The 20,404-nt window shown below is 40.7% G+C and overlaps 1 protein-coding gene across 2 annotated transcripts in view; it reads right to left on the bottom strand.

Annotated features, from left to right (window-relative positions):
• Positions 1–13,493: 13,493 nt before the first annotated feature.
• The window catches only part of PRKN (parkin RBR E3 ubiquitin protein ligase), a 767,705-nt gene continuing 760,794 nt past the window's right edge, over positions 13,494–20,404 (bottom strand). The window contains exons 11-13 of one of the 2 annotated variants that reach the window (XM_075748536.1): positions 18,929–19,046; positions 18,353–18,432; positions 13,494–14,954 (exon numbers count right to left, since the gene is read on the bottom strand). In XM_075748536.1, coding sequence (XP_075604651.1) covers positions 14,937–14,954; positions 18,353–18,432; positions 18,929–19,046 — 216 coding nt within the window. In that variant the 3' untranslated portion in view covers positions 13,494–14,936. The remainder of the gene's footprint in view (positions 14,955–18,352; positions 18,433–18,928; positions 19,047–20,404) is intronic. The other variant, XM_075748535.1, reaches the window with a different exon arrangement.

Raw genomic sequence — 20,404 nt, forward strand, 5'->3', positions numbered from 1 at the left:
ATAGGACCTCCTGGGAATGTGATGTGTCTCCAGGAGTAACTTGCCCTCCGACGGTTGCTCTGTTACTACAAGTAGAGCTCACAAGAGGGAGCGGGAGGGAGGAAATACCAGCCACCTGGTTCGTGACACCGTAAGGGCATAAACAGTCTTCTTTTGCTATAATGCTAGACAATATGAAGCACAATAAGGCTGTGTAAGAACTGCTACAATATTATTCATAATACTCCACAGCTAAATGGAGGCACCAAGTGACAGGCTTGGGCAGCAGAAGTTGTTTAATTTTATAGATAAATCATTTTATTACAAATATCTTTGGGAATCTAAAAGCCATTTCTGAATTAGGAAGTGAAGGCAAACAAATAGACAGTATGCATCTCCTCACAAGAAAGTAGCTCTTGAAAGCCTTCTTTCCCAAATTTTTTTTCACTTAAAAGCAATTGGAGTTTGTTCCTTTTTTCTTTTAGTTTCCTGTATCCTAAAATTGTGCCTAGAAGCTGGTTATTAAGAGTGTATTTTTGGAAGCATGGCCATCAGTTCTTTTAAAGTAAATTAGAGCAAATGACTTTATATTGGATGCTAGCAGCAAATGGGACCCAGCACAGTAATGGCAGAGGGAGTGGGTTAGCAGAGAGAAAATGCTCACCAGGGAAAATACAGTAAGCTAAAACTTCCCTGACTTCAAATATCAGCACTAATGATCACCTCGCACTACAGTGTCTGGCACTCAAGCTGATAAAAATAGAGTTATTAAAGATCCTTAAGTGTTTGTGGACCAGTTGATTGCATCGTCTTAATTAGACAAGAGTTGAATTCCTTAATGCTGCATTCAGCTCGTTACCTGAGTGACTGCAAATCACTTTGGGAAGGCTGTGGCAGCTCTATTTGGGGTGATGTGGGGGCAGGCAGGAATACCGTGGACCTGCAGCTCCGTAGAGGAAGCAATGCCCTGGACTGACATGCATCTGCTCAGTGTAGAGGGAACCTTGCCTTCTGCTGGCTAAATATTTATCAGGGCATGAACTATGAACAGGTATAACTGGTTAACTAGTGTAAATCTGGTGTAGCTCCATGAGTTTCCATGACACTAGCTGCTGGTTTACACTAGAGGAAACTGTGGCCCTTTAACTGTGCTTTACCAACATCACTAAGGGGCTTTTTAGCAGACAGACTCTGGCAAATCTCACAGGGGGACTTTCAGATGTTACTGGTCTCCTAGCTGTCCTTCCTACCCTCTTGGGTTATGGATCTGGTAAAAGATGAAAGAGCAACATATGCCTGTGTTTAACTACTCCAAGGCATAGCCCAAGTTTTCAACAAAATTACCCCCTGAAGGTGAACTGCTCAATGCTAACTGTTGATTGGAATAAGGCAAGGAACAGAAGAAGGGCAAAGCACAGACAGGCACGGTAGTGTCTTCAGCCACTTCAGCAAAATTCTTCAGAGGACATTTGCCAAGGTCCTCGCTGACATCGGATCTATGCAGAAAGATATGGAAGGTACAGTGATTTACTTCCCACAGTCAGCTCTCCTAAGGAGAGGGGAGAGGGCACAGAAGTGCAACAGATCTTGAAATGAATCTTAGTAGCAAAATGTGGCTACAGCATGAGATTTCAAACTTCGTAGAGCTAATAAGTCTTTTAATGCACTGTTTCAGTTTAGATTTATATGCCACACACACACATAAACAGCAAAAGGTATGGTGCAAAGTCAGCCACTGAAAGATGGAAATGCCCAAAAGTGGCCTGTGCAAATTTACTGCCTCCTCTGTGGGTCTTCATATGTTACACAGATTTCAGTTTACATGGCTGCCCAGTTCTTTTTCCACAGACCCCTTCCCATATTCAGAGCAAAGACCAAGCAGGTCTCATTTAATGAGAAGTTATTTAAAACTGGTTTGTCTTCCTTGTTCAATGTGTGGCAGCAACACAAGCTAATATTTATTGCACGTTGTTTAAACCCTCGTGGGCATTTTTAATGGTACTGACTGTTAGAGTGTCCAAGTTTATTTTCACAACTTGTCTGTGAAGTGAGGCCAGGGGCATGAGTCTGATCCTGCCATCACCGCCCTAAGTGGTGAGTAACTTCCTTCATGATTACTGGTGCCACTCTTCAGAAAAAGGAAAGAAAATTCAGGCCTCATTTACAATCAGTGTATTTGTGCTTCTTCAAAATCCCCCCTTGTACCAGAAAGGTATGTGGGAATGTGATAGTCATCATCTGGGATGAGTCAGGTACTCACTAGAGAGAAGTAGAATGAACTTGATGTCAAGTTCACAGAGGAGGAATTTGGATTGTTGCAAGAGAGGGGTCTGTCGTTAAGTCCAAATTTTGTTCTGCAAATGCAGTTTTTCCATTACCTTATGTACAGTTTCTAGTCACATAAATCCTCATGTGCAGCTTCTTTCAGTTGTAATGCCTGGCACTCCTGGCTGGCAGAGGCTGAAGTATGCAGAGGCAGCCTGAAACAGCAGCAGAGGAAAAAGGCTGAAATTGTTCTGTCTTCCTACTTAACAACTTCCTCTGTACTATAATACAGAACATTTGATAACCCAGCCATTTGTGTGTACAGGGTCAAAACATTGTCCCTTAGATAAAATAGCTACTATTGTAATTAATGGAAACTGCAGTAGAGACATAAGAGATTGTAACAGCAAAAGGGAAAAGCATGCCTAATACTTTCCTTTATAGCAAAGCTCTTCCAAAGGCATATAACCCTCAAAAATGGTCAGCTTTCAAATTGAAATTTCCTACCATTTCTCACTCTTCAAGACTCAATTCTTCGTGAAATTACAAGGTGCTTGCTTTGTTTGTTTAAGATAGTAAGAAGCTGAAACTGAAGCAAAAGTACCTATTAGGGTTGGTTGGAGTTTTTTTATTATTTGCTATTAAATGAGAAATATTGAATAATATTTGGAGCTCCTCAGCAGTTTACTACAGAAGGAGATATTTTGTCACAGAATAATTCTGCCAGAGAGTTCTGCAAGTATATGTTAATGTATTTTGCTTGAGGCCAGACAAGTCGTTAGAGGCAGGTCAGGATGCATATTCCAGTGTTCCTGACTTCTCATGTTGGTTGACGTGTTTATAACAAAATTCATTTGTTGATGCAAAACCTACCTTTTTTTGCTTGAATCCAGACCGAAGTGTAGCTCCTGTAATTGTGGTTATTCAGCAGGCATATGGTACCACTGTTTATGAAGTTTATAATGCAAGATTTGCAATGTCTGTAACTCAGAAGTAATGAAGGGGTAAGGTTGTACATAAAAAGCTTATTTTTTCCTTTCTCACTGAAGTAGGACATGAATGAACTGCACAGGATCTATAGCGAGATGAGAAGATTTTAATATTATTATGTTTGCTGTCAGAGTATGGAAGTCTCAGGGTGTCCAGAGACATTAAACCATATGTTGGAGAAATGGTTTCTGACAAACCACTGCTCTCTCCAGAGAGGGTGCACTGAAGCCACTTACCCGGTAGCGCTGGCATTTGCTGCTGGGTTTTCCACTAAGCAGTATGCTAAAATGTTATCTGTGTTTCTGAATAATTTTCTGACCAGGGAAGTGTTTTATTTTTTATTTCTTTCTGGAATAAAAAAAATTAAAATATCCTGTATTAGAGTTTGAGAGTTTTTTTTAATTTCTTCCTACAGAAAGGAAAACTCTGTGCTATAGAGTAGTATATGTTCCAACAAGCATATATGGGAGATAAAGTCATACCTGCTATGTGGTATACCTTCTTAATATTCTACTCAATGTCTGTAGAATGCAATTTATTTAGTTCCTATTAGGTGGCATAAAACAAAACTATTTCTGGGGAAAATGTTCAAAAGTGCATAAATGACAGAGAAGACAAAAATCCTATTTTAACTTTAGGTTTCTTAGATACTGCAATAAAGAGTGAAAAAAGCTCTTTAAAATGTGTCTTAATTTTTTTTAAAAAAAGTTATTATGTAGCAATATAGTTTATATTCTGCCAATCACCATAATACAATGAGTTCAATAAAAAAGAAGCAAAATGCACTTTTAAAAATCCCCCGTGAGTTGTTAAACTAAGTAGGATGTGATTATGTGGCATTATTTCAAACCCTGGCACTTACTGATAAAGGGCCATTATAATCCCCTCCGGAAAACTCTTCCTGTTCCCTCCTTGCCGATAAACTGGGCCCAGCCTGGAATCTGGCAGACGGAAGACCAAGATCACTGAAAGCCACCTTTCTGTCTTTTCCTCCTCTCATCTCTCCCCCGAGCGTTACGTGCTTTGAAGCTGCGTGAAGCGACAAGGTTGGTTCCACCATCCGTGTATCGCTGCGCTACTGCCGCCAACAGAAAAAAGTTTGACGGCAATCAGCTGTGACTTTGCGTGTCCTCCCTGGTGAGCTGGGAGTTGCGCTGCCTCTGTCCTAGTCATCTTTAAATAGCAGCCAAAAGCAGGCTGACTGCCACCAGGCCCATCCCACCAGTGCGAGGTGTTTAACCGAGATACCCCAGTTAGAACCGTGGTTGCTCCAAACTTCATCTGTGATCGAGAGAGAGAGAGAGGTAGACACTTGGTAAAAACAAATCAGATAATTTCTGCAATTCTCATCACTGTTGTGTTTTAATTAATGCCAACCTCATTCTCCCTATGAGTCAGTAGACACAGCACCCAATAACACCACAGGACAAGGCCCAGCTTTTGCATTAAATCCAACAGATTTCTTCATGCTTCCTGTACAGCCCCAAAAGAGGGGTGGGGGGAAGTTAATCCATTTATCACAGCCACCTGTCCAAATTTATGCAATACTTTCCCCCTTAAGTTAATGGGGAACTTCTGATCTCAGTTTAAAGTAGAAATTAAGACTGGACTGGGGGATGCTTAAAGCTTTGTGACAAAATGAGCCTGTTTAGCCTCCTTAGCTTCATCTCTTTCACTACTCCACACCTGCCAGTAGCTCGGTGAGAATTTAATGTAGCTGTCTGGGTTTTAGCCTAGCTACCTTGCTGTCCAAATACACCTGTCTGTGCAGCTGTCTGTCAGTCCTCCCACAGCACCTTTTCAATGTTAGCCAATTTCAATCAGATTTTGCCAAGGCAAAAAGATCTCAAAAGACACTAAATGTATAAAAATAGGTTGCCAGTCAAGTACAGAAAACCTGTTAATTCTCACACTGAGAAAAAAAACTTCATCATTAGTTCAACCCTTGTTAGGCATCAGAACACTTAGGGACGCCACGGCAGGAGGTAATTCGTGCTGCCATGACCTCATGTGTAGCAGTATCCTGCGCCAACTAGTTTAAAGCAAGCTCCCTGTACTGGGTCTGACTGGTACAGGCTTAATTTTCTTTATAGCAGCCTGTATGGTGCTGTGGTTTGGATTTGTGACTGAAACAGTGTTGATAACACCCCAATGTTTTAATCTGTTGCTGAACAGTTCTTGCATGGCCTCAAGGCTTTCTATTCTTCCCACTCTGGCCCCCCAGTGAGTAGGCTGGCGGTGGGCAAGAGGCTGGGAGCAGCTGACCCAAATTGACCAAGGCAGTATTCCATGCCAAGTAACATCAGGCCCAGCAATAAACCCTGGAAGGCTGTCTTTCTGAAGTAGCTGTTGCTTGGAGACTGGCTGGGAATCCGTCTGCTTGTGGAAGGTGGTGAGTGAGTGCTTTTCTATCACAATTATTTTTTTAAATTTTCCTTCAGTCATTAAACTGTCTTTATCTTGACCCATGAGTTTTTTTCTTGCTTTTTCTCTTCCTAGTCTCTCCTCCATCTTGCTGGGTGTGAGAGTGAGTGAGCATTTGGGTGGGTACTTAGTTGCTGGCCAGGGTCAACCGACTACATTAATCTACCTCTACATGAGGTCTACCAATAGCAGTATTGATGAACCTTGTGGGTAAAGAACTGAAACACGTTTGGCAAACAATTAAATAAGTTACCAAACTGGAGGCATTCAAACCCATCAACATCCTAGATTCATTGAATGTAGCAGATTTACGGTACTCTAAAGTAGTAAAAAAAACCCTCTTGTAGCACTTGGAAAAGCCATTTAGAATACAAACATGTACAGGGGTGATTACCAAAGGATGTTCCTGTACTTGCTCACTTTGCAGTAACTTGCTTGTATCCTGAGATGCACAGCAGCAGCCTGCTAGCACTGTATAAATGCAGAAACTGAGAAAAATAAAGTCAGAAAAAAAGTGTTGACACCTCATAAATTGGAAGTGCATCCATCATTTGGATACAAGGTGAAGAAGGCTTTGGGTGAGGTAGACCATTGTAGGATGATTATGAATTGCCAGCATGATGTGTCTGTGAACAGCGTGCTGTGATCTGGCATGTGTCAGAAGTGTTTCCAGTAGAGACATGGAGGCATGAATGCCACAGAAGGTGGCGGTGCTACCACGCCTGCCGTCGTATGCAAAAGTCCATCACTCGTACTTGAAAAAAGGTAAAGTGAATTCTGAATAACTTGATTCTAGGCTCTTTAGAGAAGTGTTGATCCAAGATTTTAAGCTTGGTCTATTAAGCCTAATAAAACAAATGGAGAGGAAATATGATCGCTGTCTACTCCATCCAATCAGGGAACAAAGGGAATAGGAAACATAAACAGGAAAAAGGAAACCTTTAGCTTATGAAAGATATTGATATAATGATAAATAATTATAAGGTGGCCATTAATACCTTGGAATGAAAAGGTTTCTCATCGCTAGCAGCTGGAATCAGGTTGCAGAATTGCCTTGCCATGAAAGCAAATGGGACTTAAAAATTGCTTGCCACAGCACTCTCTAAATTTATGGAAAGACTTACATAACAAGGTGCCTGCGATGGCAGGCTGGACACAACAAAGTAACAAGACCTTTCTAGTTCTGAGATCTTAATATCATGAAAGGGAAAGAAATTAGGTGGTAAGTATCAGGAAAACCTCCTGGTATGGGGATCTGTCTGGTAATGCCATTGCCTGGCAAAGGAAACTGCTGGATCTGAGACAATGACTGCATTAATAAGAAAAGCTTCTGGATATCTCTCTCTTCCTGCAGACAATTAAATAATTCATTGAATAGTTCCCAAAGTTGGAATTTTCATTTGGGAGTAGGCCAACACAATGTTGTAGGAACCTATATGAAGGGACCTCATAAGATCATCTTCTCTGTGAAGGCCTACTGCTTGTAGAAATAGTGCTTTTTTCCATAGTGGAGTGAAGGCAATAAGAAACACCATTTTTCTTTGGACCAAGCAGTGCTGCATAATAATGAGTATACGTCATTTATCTGAGACTTACTAAAACTCTGCTAAGGCCTTTTACAATCTAATACAAATGTTTAAATAAACAGAGCTAGCAAAATAGTATGATGTATATACGTTGTTTGCTGGAAATGTAACAGAAAAGAGACACTGGGTGCACTCATTGCAAAGAGCTCTGGATCATGGGCTTTTTTTGGTTTTGAAGAAGCAAAATTATTGATTTAAAGTTTCTCAGGGCCAGATTTTTCCACACTGCTCAGAATCAGAGAAAAAGTTTCAACTGTTCTCTTTTATGTATTTGCACTACCTCTACCCTTGCTTAGATGCAGAAAGATGGTATTTTTTTTCAACGTACACCTGGTGGTGACCTTTGACAACCTGGCCTTTTTGGGGTTCCTGTGTGGGAGCTGAGTGCTTACAAGTATCAAACTCCAAGCATGACAGCAATCTGTAGCCCAGCTCACCCAGACGATGATACAGTTTTCTGTGCAAGCAGAAAAAGACTTCCCTAGCCAGCACCCATCACAGGAATCCATTGGAATGAGCCCTCCCTGAGGAGGGAAAGGGCTTATGAGTTTTCTAGACTGGCAAAAGTCTTAAGAAAATAGTGCAATATAATGGCATATGTATATATGTAAACTTGCCGATCTACAGCTTTATTTTATATACCACACTGGTCTACCAAGCTGGTATACTGTATTGGGTAGGTCTGTGGTACAGTTGTACTGGAACAGGAGGAAAATAGGCTTTCTGTTGTGTAGACTTGGCTTTATATTTTTATTTATTCAATTCTACCCCAAAGCCTACACAATAAAGAGGACTAAAAATGAAATGCAACTGATTGTTTTCAACTTGTGCACAGTAAATATCACACAAGAAGAGATTGCTTGTTCAGAAGATATCCTACTATGCAGGAGCTTATTGCTAAGCACTGGTTTGAAGCCTATGTTTGCTTTCTATAAAATCCAACAGAATTGAGGCAATGGGAATAGCCTTGATCATTGTACTTCTGAAATAAAATAAGGACCTGAGTGATTGCGACGCAGCTAATAAGCACCTTAATATTTGCTAAGCAAAGCCTGAGTAACATTTTGGTATAGTGTTAGATTCGGTTACATCACCACTAATATTTACAAGCTCGAATCAGAATTGATTTCAGCTTCATTAATGTAAATATCACAGACATTTTTGCCTTTGAGAAGCAGATTTGTTTTTTAAAAAAGGCAAACCTTGCATTTGTTGTATCACTGGGCACTTGAAAAATGTCAGTGTAGCTTAGTGAGGTAGTTTGTTTTTTCTGGTTTTTAATTCCATCAGCTGTGGAACACATGGACTTCAACTATTCACTAAAAAAATTTCAGACCCTTTTACCATATTGTGATCTCTACTTTGGAAAAGAACAGTGCAGGGCTTTCCAGGTTTAGCTTCCAGGCATAAACAAACTCCGTTGGCTGAACCTATTCAGGAGCACTTAGCATCCATTCCAAGAAAAACATTATATTGGCCCCAACAGAAGTAGTGTCTGAACACTATTTCATTCTATTGATTACTGCTTTTCATTTTAGCACTAGCCTTTGATTATTATTTAAGGTCTTCATCCAACCAGTTTTTGGTCTGGTAACCAGCAGATGAAGTTGGCAGGCTGTCGAGATTACTGTTTATGAGGCAGACAATACAATCATGTACCAAGTAAGAATGAGTGTACAGTGTGTTGCTTCAGCTGTACTTAACTAGAGGTTTTAAAAACAGCTCTGACATCAGTGCTTCATGGATTTTAGTTTGCACTAAATCGAGGTGGAGAGAGTGGGCATGAATGTGTTTTGTAGATGAAATATTCAACTAACAAAGAGACAAAGAGGAAACTGGGACATCAAGTTCTCCCAGAGATCTCCTATGTACTGCTAAAAAGTCAAACTAAATGGTGTTTTCAAAGTCCCTAAATTAGCCTTCTCCCAGTGAAGCCAGCAGTAAAATTCCCAGTGGTTGCAAAGGAAGTCAGGTTAGGTCACTGTTCTTTAGGCCACTGAAAATGCTACCTTTTTTTTAAATTATGATTTCTTTGTGTCCCTAATGTCATACTGGAGTCCTCTGGACCTTGAACTTCAAACTTGCTTCCTGCTTCCCTCATCACCATGCCAGCCTGCAGGTGGCCTCCACGTTGGTGCAGCCACAGATTTCCCCAGTTGTGAGGAGAGGGCTGGTGAGCATTTGAGCTGTTGCCTCCAGGTAGTCTGGTTGTGCTCGCTGGACTGAATTCCCTGACTGTAAAATACAGATAATGGCACTTCTCTGCCTACATGGATTATGTGGATTCCTCAAGCTTTCAAGGGATAAAACTCTAAAAGTAATGTAACAGGTGATGTTTTGCTGCATATTTTATCTACTGGCATACAACCATTACTCCATTATTCAGAAAAATGGAGACAGAGACAAGAAAAACAAATTAAAAGCAAAGAAAAAAAAAGCACTATTAATAATAATGAAGAAAACCAAAATGGCATATGGCCTGATTTCTACAAAATAAAATCCCTGCAGATACACAAACCACTACATTAAATATGATTAAGTGAGCTTCTCTCAACTTGCCTACCTTACTGCTTCCTTAAAGCCATTTACTTTTTTTTCTAGTCTGCACATACTTACCCAGAGTATGAGAAGGGACTACTCAGTGCATGTACTCTAGTGGGTCCTAGACAATCAAGTTGAAAACTTCTAGAGCATTAACTATCTGAAGAGGAGCCACAGCCGGAAATCAGGTGATACACAAGGGGAAGCACACAGGCAAACACATACAGAAATAAACATAATATGAATCAGTAGACAAATATGTTTCAAAAAGAAGGTGAAGATGTTTTTCTAAATTTGCTAATTAGAGGTAGAAATATTTCCTTACAAACTGTAATCAAGTCAGATACAAAGTAGTACATTTGTCTCTTTTTGCTGAATCACTGTCAATGCTATGCTGTCAGATACATCTGGGTGAAGTTGCTGAAGGACCATCAGGAACAATTAGTTGTGGGGTTTACTTCTTCAGGCAGCTTTGGTCCAGTGCTGTCTTCTTCAGGCTTTTCTGTTGCTTGAAGGGGAACTGAAGGAAGCACGAGAATTTTGCTGCCTGGGAACAAAATCTAGTTGTTAAGAGCTATACTGCAGCTCTCCATCTCTGTGTAGGGTTTCTCTAGATCAGCCGTCATCATACTAGTCAAACGCTGAATCCGATAAATTGTCAGCATGGGGCTAACCAATCTTCGGAGTTGATAGTATGCTTTATCCTTCCTATCTTGCTGCAAATGTTGCTTATTGAGCTTACTGCACCCAATGATTTACTTGTGTAGTGGTTTGAGCAGCACAGTGAACACGAGGAACATAGCAGTTTCTGTTGTTACCTCAAAGTGTGAGAAAGTTTGGCACAAAGGACTAAATCTTCCCGGTCTTCCAGGGCAGCAGAATCTCTTGGAATCTGGCCTCTCACCTCCAAGTGCCTCAGATTCCCCTCCAGAAATGCAAATTTTACTTCAGTTTACATGATCTACAAGATCTATGGACAAAAAGCTTTGCTACCATACTGGTTTGCACCATAGATGGTACCTTACTATTCATACGCAAAAAGCAAACCCCACTGCTTGCTGTCCTTTGAGAGTGTGACTTATATTTCCCAACAGTGGTGAAATGTTTCTTCTGGAGTGCCATTTACTGATTTTTTTTTTTAAGTGTACATTTTTAAATGAAATTATTTGGTTTGCAGTTTGTGACGAGATAAGGCAGACATATAAATGGTATTTTAGTCAAAGTCACGGCTCCCAAAGTATTATTTATGCTAAGCTTTGAGATATGCTTTTTCCTGGGGGAGCCAAGCTGTTATATATTTTCTTCCTAATCTACTCGGTATTCAGATTTCACTGCCAGCTGGAATTAAATATTAGAGATTTTCTTTGTTGTTATAGAGCTGAATTATTATAGAGATAATTATTATTGAATATTTCAGCATACATCCTGTACTTAATCCATTTAACACACACTAAAAGGAGCCCAGCTTGCAGTACCAAGAACAAGTCTGTAATTGTTTTAATCTGAAAGATGAAGAAGGTTCGAGGTAAAGAGAATTCAATTAACAAAGGCAAACCTAGATGTGAAAAGATACAGACTTCTTTTTTCCTTTATATTACCGTAATAAACATCTTCTTAGACCATATAGTGTTTCAGAGTGTATTGCTAGTAGAAAACCCACAAGCTCTTGAAAACTTTGCATCTGCATATGCCCTCAGGTTGGTTCCCCTCTTGTTTTGTGCTTGAGTCCTGCTTCTCTTCATTACCCCCATGGCTGCCCAGGACCCCTTCCACAGACGTGTGTGCCGACCCAGAGGAAGCGTTTGCTAAGGCTGGCTTCATGGATGCTAGTGAGCAATGCCAGTTCATAAATTTTAAAAAAAGGAAGACTCCCCTCTCCATGCCAACAGAGCCAAGAGTGTGTGGGAGCTCTGCAGTCCTGTTCGTCCTGTCAGGAGCACCTTGTCTCTGGCAGGGATGTTGCCATCACACCTCTGGCCATGACCAATTGCACTTAAAACTCATCAGGCCCCACCACAAGCACACACAACAGGTCTCTGCGCAAGCCTCTGAAGCTACTGAACCAACTAGATATCTAAAGTTGGGTGAGACGAATTCAGAGCTGAAATAAGAGAAGAGGAACACTCTGAATAGACACTGAACACTTGGTTTGTTCTGTTTAGTTTTGTTTCGAATTACAAGATCAATCTGATTTTTTTTTAAAGTTTTAGATTTTTAAAAAAAGGCATTTTCCATGCAAAAAGAATATCAGTGTAGGAAATTTTATGTCCAATTCACACGACTCTATAGGAATTCCAGCATTCTTACAGTGTCAGCAGAGCATTAATTCTGATTTTTCATGTCTTAAAATTGTAGAAACTATGAGAATCTCACTGTGAAGAGAAATCAGGTTTGCTGCCTGTACCATCTCAAACTTTGTGCATGCATGCATACAGATGTATATGTATTAACACAGAGAAGATCAGGACATGTTCTGTTAAAATCTGCAGGATACACATGTTTTTTTGGCAGGGTGTAAATCTGGACTGCATTAAGAAACCCTATGTGACAACGGCCTATAAAATCACTCTCTAAAAGTGGATAATCCTGAGTCAATGCTGAAACTCCTTTCTTTATCCTCCTTTCCTGCCCTTGCTTAAGTCTTAGATGAATGCTCATAAACCCATCCTCTGACAAGTTCTTCCCAAGAAAGAGATGTTTCTATTCTAGCCCTATGATTCATACCAGCCATGCCCTGCCCAGGCCAGAAAGAAATACAGGAGCTGATCCATAGCCCATTGACTTCAATGGACCTGGATCCAGGCGCATAAATTACATGTTTCTACGTGACAATTAAAACATTAACTCGTTAGGGCAGGCTCTAACTCAGTGAAACTGCCTTACAGTGAACAAATTTTTCTTCCTCTATAAGAAAGACACTAACAAAAAAAAAAAATGGGAGAGAGATTCAGATTTCTTTTATTCCAAATGTTTGTGGATGTGAAATATAGTGAGGAGCTCCCATGTAACACACTCAACGTAAAACTAAGGACTGTGATTTTTTTGCCTAGCCTGTTGGCTACAAGCCATATAAATTTTAAAATAGACCCAGGTATAGGAAATCAAATCATGAAATAATCAGAACTCACAGTAAAATATCCCGATTGAGATAAATGAGCTACATTGTAGCATTCTACTGCACCCCTACACTTCAATGTAGCTACTCCTGCATACATTTAGTTGACCAGTGCCAAAAGGTAAAAGGCGTTTAAGAAATGGCCATTGTCCTCTCCTTGCTACTTCCTTTCTCTCTCATTTTCTTGATTCTACCAGTTCACTCTCATTTTTGGTGCCTCATGCCTTTATCCCTTTGTTTCCTCAGACTTTTAATGTCACTTCCAGCTGAGACAGATGAATACTCCACTGCTTTTAGCAATTGGATATTTTTGTAGTGAGCCTGGGATTTCTTTATACCTCAAGCTTCTTACTCTGCACTGACTGATACGAGGCACACCCATATTTTCAGGACTCTACAGTCATGCCATACAAAATATTAATTCAAACTTGATAAAAGAAGTCCATGTCCCTGGAAATTATTTGTGCTAATAGTATGTTTTAATCAAAGGGCCAGCCTCTCAGCTGGGAGTTTGAATCAGTCAAGGAAATGCATGACCCACCCAACATCTTTGTACTCACGTTGTATTCATTCAAATGAAAAAAGAAATGACGTTTAAAATTTTGACCACTTTATTTATTGTGCGTTTTTTTCCAAAACTCAACTGTGCAAATCCTTACATGGCATGTTGGATGTGGACAGTACCCATGTCATTTCAGAATAGACAGCAGTGTAAAGCACACCAAACAGTGAGATTGTTCAGGCTTGGAAACGCTAGTAAGCTTTACTTACTGTGTTAACATTGCAAAATGAAAGATGTCCCTCTGCCTCACACTGTTTGAGCTATGAATGTATTTTCAGAAATATACCCATATTCTAATTCAATTTAGGAGAATGATGATGGAGAAAACCCCTGAGAAGTCTCGTCCTGGCTCCCTTTGCCATGTCCAAAGAACTGCTGTAAGCAAAAGAAAAATGAAGCCCCGTGAGTCTAGGTTGCACAACACTTAATCGGATCCAGTCACCACCGCAACAACAGTCGCGGTTAGAGCTGAAACTGCATCCTTAGCTAATCTTCCAATGGTCACAAAGCCTCTAATGAGTACGTAGGCAGGTTTTGTGTCATATGTTACAAATACACGACCACAAATATAGCGTAAAGCCCAACTCAAACCATTCTATGATTGTATGATTCTATGTTTCTATCAGAATTTGGTTTGAAAGCATGACTCCTACAGAAAGCCTGTTAGGAAGGAACCCTGAGAAAACACTGAAGAGCCACAGTCTTCCCTCTGACAAAAAATGAAGCCTGTGCGTCTAGTCTACCAGTTCACTCTCCTTTTTGGTGCCTCATGCCTTCATCCCTTTGTTTCTTCAGACTTTTAATGTCATTTGCAGCTTAGACAGATGAATACGCCATTGCTTTTACCAATTGGACATTTTTGCAGTAAGCCTATTAAGAAATACTGCCTCAAAATCAAAAATTGTGCTGAATGAGCAAAGGAGCGGTCAAAGAAAAAACAGCCGATGCAGGGAACATTCTCCACCCCTCTTGATGCTCACGCGCTCACACACACATATGCAGACTGCTCTCTCTTGCAAGAGTTACGGATTCCTGACTCTAAATGTCAAGCAAAGTTCCTCACGGTAACCCTGTCTGCTTTCCATGCTGACAGACTGCACAAGTTCAGAAAGGCGCAATTTACTCCTCTTTTTTACCATGATGAGCAAGTCTGTCCATTAAAACAATTACTCTTTTTTACTTAGTGGATTTAAAACCCTTGGCATAACTTCAATGTGATTTTGGTATGATTGCATGTGCAAGAAAGCAAAAACCAACAAACTGGGCCAACTTCTGAACTCTGTGTCCCTGAAACCACTGGGACTTTTGTTTAAGCAAGGAGATCAGAATTTGGCCCCAATGAAAACAAGCTTTAGCAGCAACAGGGCCTGGCCTCAGCACCGCTAATCAAACCAGTGATCTCCCATGCAGGTTCTGTTCCACTCCAGGCCACAGTTCCAGCACCACTCAAATCTGCACTGAGGGCGAGGACATTTCATGTGCATGCAGCCACCTGCAAAATAGCAACAGACCGGCTTTGGTACTCGGCAAACAGTTAGAGATGTTAATCAACAATTAACAGTGTTAAAATCAACTTTCTTAAGTGTTTGTTTACTAACCAAGTAGAATATTTAATAAAAGAGAAGTACAAACCTGAAGAATATTTTTCCTGGGCTTTCTAAAACCTGCTATTCCCTCTTTTATTGGGGTGTAACATGCTGGTCTCACTTGAGGGACCACAGGAGTAGGAGGAAATTAGGAGAGAGTGTGCTAGGGATAGGGAAAAGACAGTCTGTGGCCTTTCGAAGCAGTCATGGAGGTGTCTGCTGAAGGATACTCTACCCTAGTCCAGCTGTGAGCCAGAAGATGAACAAAATCCAATTCTTCTTTGAATTTGAATTCAACAACTGAGAGATTTGCAAAGAGAATAAATCAGGAGATACAGACTTTGGTGGCTGACTGCTGATTATATCAAAATTACATTAATAATTTAAGTTGATTTGACCTTCTTTTAGTTTCTTAAGCAGCCTTTTGAATCGCATCAATGTTTCCTGTGTGTTGGGTTTCTTGCTTGCTCATACTGCGAGAGCAGCTTTAATCTCTCTACTCACAACCTTGATCACATGTTTAATTTGTAATATATAAAACATCAACATTGTCAAAGGTCATTACAGAAATACACTTCAAATGGAAATTATGTTGCTTACCACACAAAGAGATCTCTTGTATAATTCAAATGGAAAGAAAAGCATGCAGTATGAAGAAATGCTGAAATGTCATCTTGGTTTGACTCCAGATGGTGATAGGAGGTACAGGGTGTGTGTGTTCCCTACTGTACGACCTGCTACCCTTACACCACCTTTTTTTTATAAGTGCCACTCCAGAATGATTCTCAGAAGGTAAAACCAGCAGGAGACACAAGAACTGATTTGTTAAAACAGGCCTGGCTGCTTCATCTGACAGAAAGAGAAAACTAGCTGTGATGGCAAGGTCTATTCGTCAGTTTATATCTTTGTGTAAGAGCTGCAATTCGACAGACATTTTAGAATTATTTGAATGTAAGCGTACCAATGGCCAGCCTCCATTAAAGTTTAGATCCAATCGTCTCTTAGTATTTGTATCAACCCATCACTGGGTAAAACACATCTCAGTCCTGGCGCAGGACCCAAGGCACCCCCCTGTCAAATGTGTTCTCTACCTGCTAAGCTACGTAAATCATGTTATTCTCTGCTACGCAGCAGCTGAGATCAGCAGTCAGGGTGGAGAGTGCCTCAGGCAACGTGGCCTACAGCTTTGCAAGTACAGCAGTCCTCTGAGAGACGTGGATGTGTGTTTAAACTCACTCAGACTGGGAATTAAGCTGCGGGAAAGTGTTTCTCTCTTTCACTTTGGCTACTACAGAGAAGCTATTGGGGTACAGAGGTATTCTACAATGTCTATAGCTATACAGGCTATTGTAGAAAAGTTATTGACATAGAGAAATGTAGGCTATTACGGAAAAGTTATCGGCATTGCTACTGTCCCTTGTAAGAGACAGTGTCCACAGAAGCATTTGGGGAGGGACGGCAGAATTATTCTCTTGTGTGGAATCAGTGTACTCCTCCCAAATGAGGACTGTTGGCAGACTTCGGTGTACAGTTGTCACCCGCTGTATTTAGGCAGAAGTGAAGTGCTCTTTTCAGTTTACAAATGCCAGCCTAGAAGCTGGCCTGTGCAGTACCCGTGACCAATGAAGAAAGCAAGCACTGCACTTTTTAAGCTTCACACCTTAATTCGCAGAATCACTGAGGTGGGAAGGTACCTTTAGAGATCATCCAGTCCAAACTCCATTGCTCAAAGCAGGGTCAACTAAAATAAGGTGCTCATAGATGCGTCCAGTTGGCTTTTGAATGTGTCCTAGAAAGGAGACTCTTTCTGGGCAACATGTTCAGCCATTCACACAGTAAAAATAATTTTCTTATGATTAAATGGAATTTCCTGTGCTTCAGTTTGTGCTCATTGCCTTCTGTCCTTTCAGAGGGCACCACTGAGAAGAGTTTGGCTCTGTCTTCTTTGCTCCCCCAATCAGGTATTTACTTATGCAGTCCTTTTATCATCTTTGTAGCCCTTCATTGGACTCGCTCCAGTCCATGTCTCTCTTGTACAGGGAAGCCCAGAACTGGGCCCACCACTCCAGATGTGTCTCACCAGTGCTGAGCAGAGGGGAAGGATCACCTCCCTTGACCTGGGGGTGATTCTTTTCCTAACACAGCCCAGGATGCTGTTGGCCACCTTCACTGCAAGGGCACGATGCTGGCTCATGTTCAACTTGTAGTCCACCAGGACCACTCGGGTCCTTTTCATCACTATCAGTGCATTTCCCTTTGTTGAACTTCATGAGGTTTCTCTCAGCCCGTTTCCCAGCCTGTTGAGGTCCCTTTGAATGGCAGCACAATCAGCCGATGCCAGTATGATGAAACATTTCTAGCTTGCTGCTGTGGCTTTGGCATTTTGCATTACAAGCCACTGTTCTGACATGGGTCAGGCTATAAACAAGGCAAGGTCTTTTTCTGCCTATTATTAATTTTTGATAAATATTCCCTTTTAAAGAAAGAAAGAATGTATAATGGCCTTTATTTCCTTTTTGATACATTGGGGATTTTTACAAGCAACTTCCCTAAACATTAGTGGGAGTTGTGTAAATGGTGTCAAATAGGGATATCCTGTTGGTGACAACTGCCTGTAATATAACAGTAAAGATTTTGTAGCAAAGTCTAAGAGAAAGTAAAGGTCCTAGCACTGCTTCAAGCCTGATCAGAGGGGAAGTTTTTTGTTATTTGGCTATGCACAAACTACTAAGTATGAATAGTCACGATTATTATTTGTCTATTTCTAACCCAGTTCAAACTTCTGGTTTCCAGCCTGTTTTACAAGTCTGTAAATAATTTTTTGACCTACCCCTCTGCTATCACTCTTCTGCTGCCCACCTTGCTCTCTACACTTTGCCAAATCTTGTCTCACCTTCCCACTCTTGAATTCATGCTTTCTTTCCTTCTGCTTCTCGTGCTTAAAGAAGTCTCCCACTTTCCATCTGCCAACTGCCTTACTTTCTTTCATCAAACACCACAATTCAGGATTTTGTCCTATTTCTTCCTCAGTAATATTTCTGTGGTATCACTGCTTGAAGTGTTCTGTCCTTGCAATTTACAGTCTCTTATCTGGCATTTTCAGCGTCCCATTTGAATAAGTGATGCCACAAAACTGAGAAGTATCCTCTGTACTTAATATTTGTGTAATATTTAGGCAATAATTTTAATATATTTTGATTAATTGGTAAATGCAATTACATCTTGGAACAGCATGAACCTATAGGGTATAGCCCATTTACTGTTCCTGTTCCCTATTTTAACCACCCCACTGCCAACAGATTACTTTTATTCCTACATGGTAAGCATTGATTGGTGCACCCAGTTTGTCAGGACTCATGTTTCTTCCCCTGACTTGCTCTTCTGCTGTGGGCATGTCACTGGGTTGAGATTAATGTCATCTAAATTTAGCTACATAGTGTGTCTACAGCAGGACTAACTCTCCACACCCCACTTTTAGGTGCGATTCTTCTGGCCTACATTAGAAACATGTTCTGTTTCATTGTGAGATGAATTTTGCCCTACAAATGTCTGTTTTTTCCAGTGGCAATGGAAAATCTAGACAACTAGCTGGCCATTCAGTCATATGAATGCCACATCCAGTGTCTCTCTGTGGCACATTTTCCCTATGTATAGAATAGCCAGGCATTTTTTGAGGCTTAATTAGTGGCTTTAGAACTAAGTGATTTAGATTTAGTGATTTCAAGATAATTTAGATAAAGTGACAGAGGGAAGATTCAAGCTCTGTGTGCTCTCCCTCTCTTGGAGTAATAGTGTGCATATGTACACATGCACATTCATACATTTTATATTGTAAAATGAATTACAAGACACTTAAGTACAAGATATCTAATAAATTTACCATTTTTTTCTACTGGAATATTGCAGCTGGGGCATGGCTTGGTTGTCTTCTTAATTGTTTCTCTAGATGCCTCTTCCCATCGAGCTTGCATGGCTGCATGTTCATCAACGACATATCCCTGCAAAGAGAGAGAAAAACCACCTGCGGGCACAGTACTGGAAGGCTGCGCTGGGACATGATGTCTACACTGAAGTGGTAACTATTTACCCACAAGAAACAGACAGGAGTGACTGCAAGGCCGGGTGGGCTGGACTTTGTGAGAGATGTAGTATTTTTGCTTCAAAATGCAAACTTATTTTCTCCCGGTGTGCACGAAACGTGTATTGGGTTAGATTCCAGGCTGTGGAATGGTGGGGGGGAGCGTGTGCCATCCTGGGGCTCCTTCCTACCTCCAGCTGCAGCGCAGGCTGCATCCTCCCCGCTGCTCCCTGCCCCGAGTGGCGGGCAAAGCCCCAGCAGGACAACACAGGGGGCATCAAGCCGTGCTGCAAATGCACAGACAGGTAAAGCAAAAAGGCGAGGCGAAGCAGGGGTCAGATGAACCTGGCTGAGCCGTGACATGATAGACACCGTAGGTCTGATTCTGCTTCAGGGATTAAAGCCCTTCTTGCAAGAAAAGCAAAACCACCATGGCAATGCAACACTTAATAATGGTGGGGTCCCTGGAAGGAAGCGGTTTTTCGTAATAAAGCGTACTCCTTTGTTTCAGAGGTCTAGAATTCAAACATAAATCTATATAAATTTAAGGCACCTTAAGAGGCACAAAGAAGAAACACGAAAATTTTGGAGAAAAGTAAAACACAACCCAGTGAACAATGAAAGCAAGTAGCTCCCCAGATAGAATGACACAGATGGAAAAAGTCACCATGAAGAGTGTTTTAAAAGGGACTCTTGTGTTTGTCCTATTTATGACTGGGACAAAATTACATAATCTACACAAGTGTCCTACTTGGCAATTTCCTACCTAAAATGATAGTACAAGGACGAAAGAGATGGCAGTGCCTTGGGTCATTTCTATCACAGGAGGCTGGCAACTATGTGAATAGTAGCTCTAAACAATGAATGTAGGTTCCAGCCTTGAAGTTCTCTCTCCATTTATAATGTGGGTTTTTCATGCATGTGGGAAAATTATGAGCTTAAATTAAATTATATAATTTGTAAAAATTCCCATACCTTCTTTGTCTATACCTTCTCAATCCTTGTAGGCTGTTATGTGGATAGACTTTTAATATTTATTTACATGGATAATTGTTTTTTAATATTCATTTTTAGTAAGACAGAAAAAGGAAATTGGCCCAACTTTTAGACATGCAACACAACCATAACTCCTCTTGTTTTCTGCTCAACTACTACTGATAAAACCTGTGAGTTGTTGCAGTGTCAGTAAGTAAGATCTAGAATTTATTTCTTGGCTGAAGTCACCTGAGTTAAAATGGAATAACAAAGAGCAACATCTGCAGAAACTTGTTTCCAGAT

Source organism: Balearica regulorum, chromosome 3 (assembly GCF_011004875.1).
Source record: "Balearica regulorum gibbericeps isolate bBalReg1 chromosome 3, bBalReg1.pri, whole genome shotgun sequence".
Lineage (NCBI taxonomy): Eukaryota > Metazoa > Chordata > Aves > Gruiformes > Gruidae > Balearica > Balearica regulorum.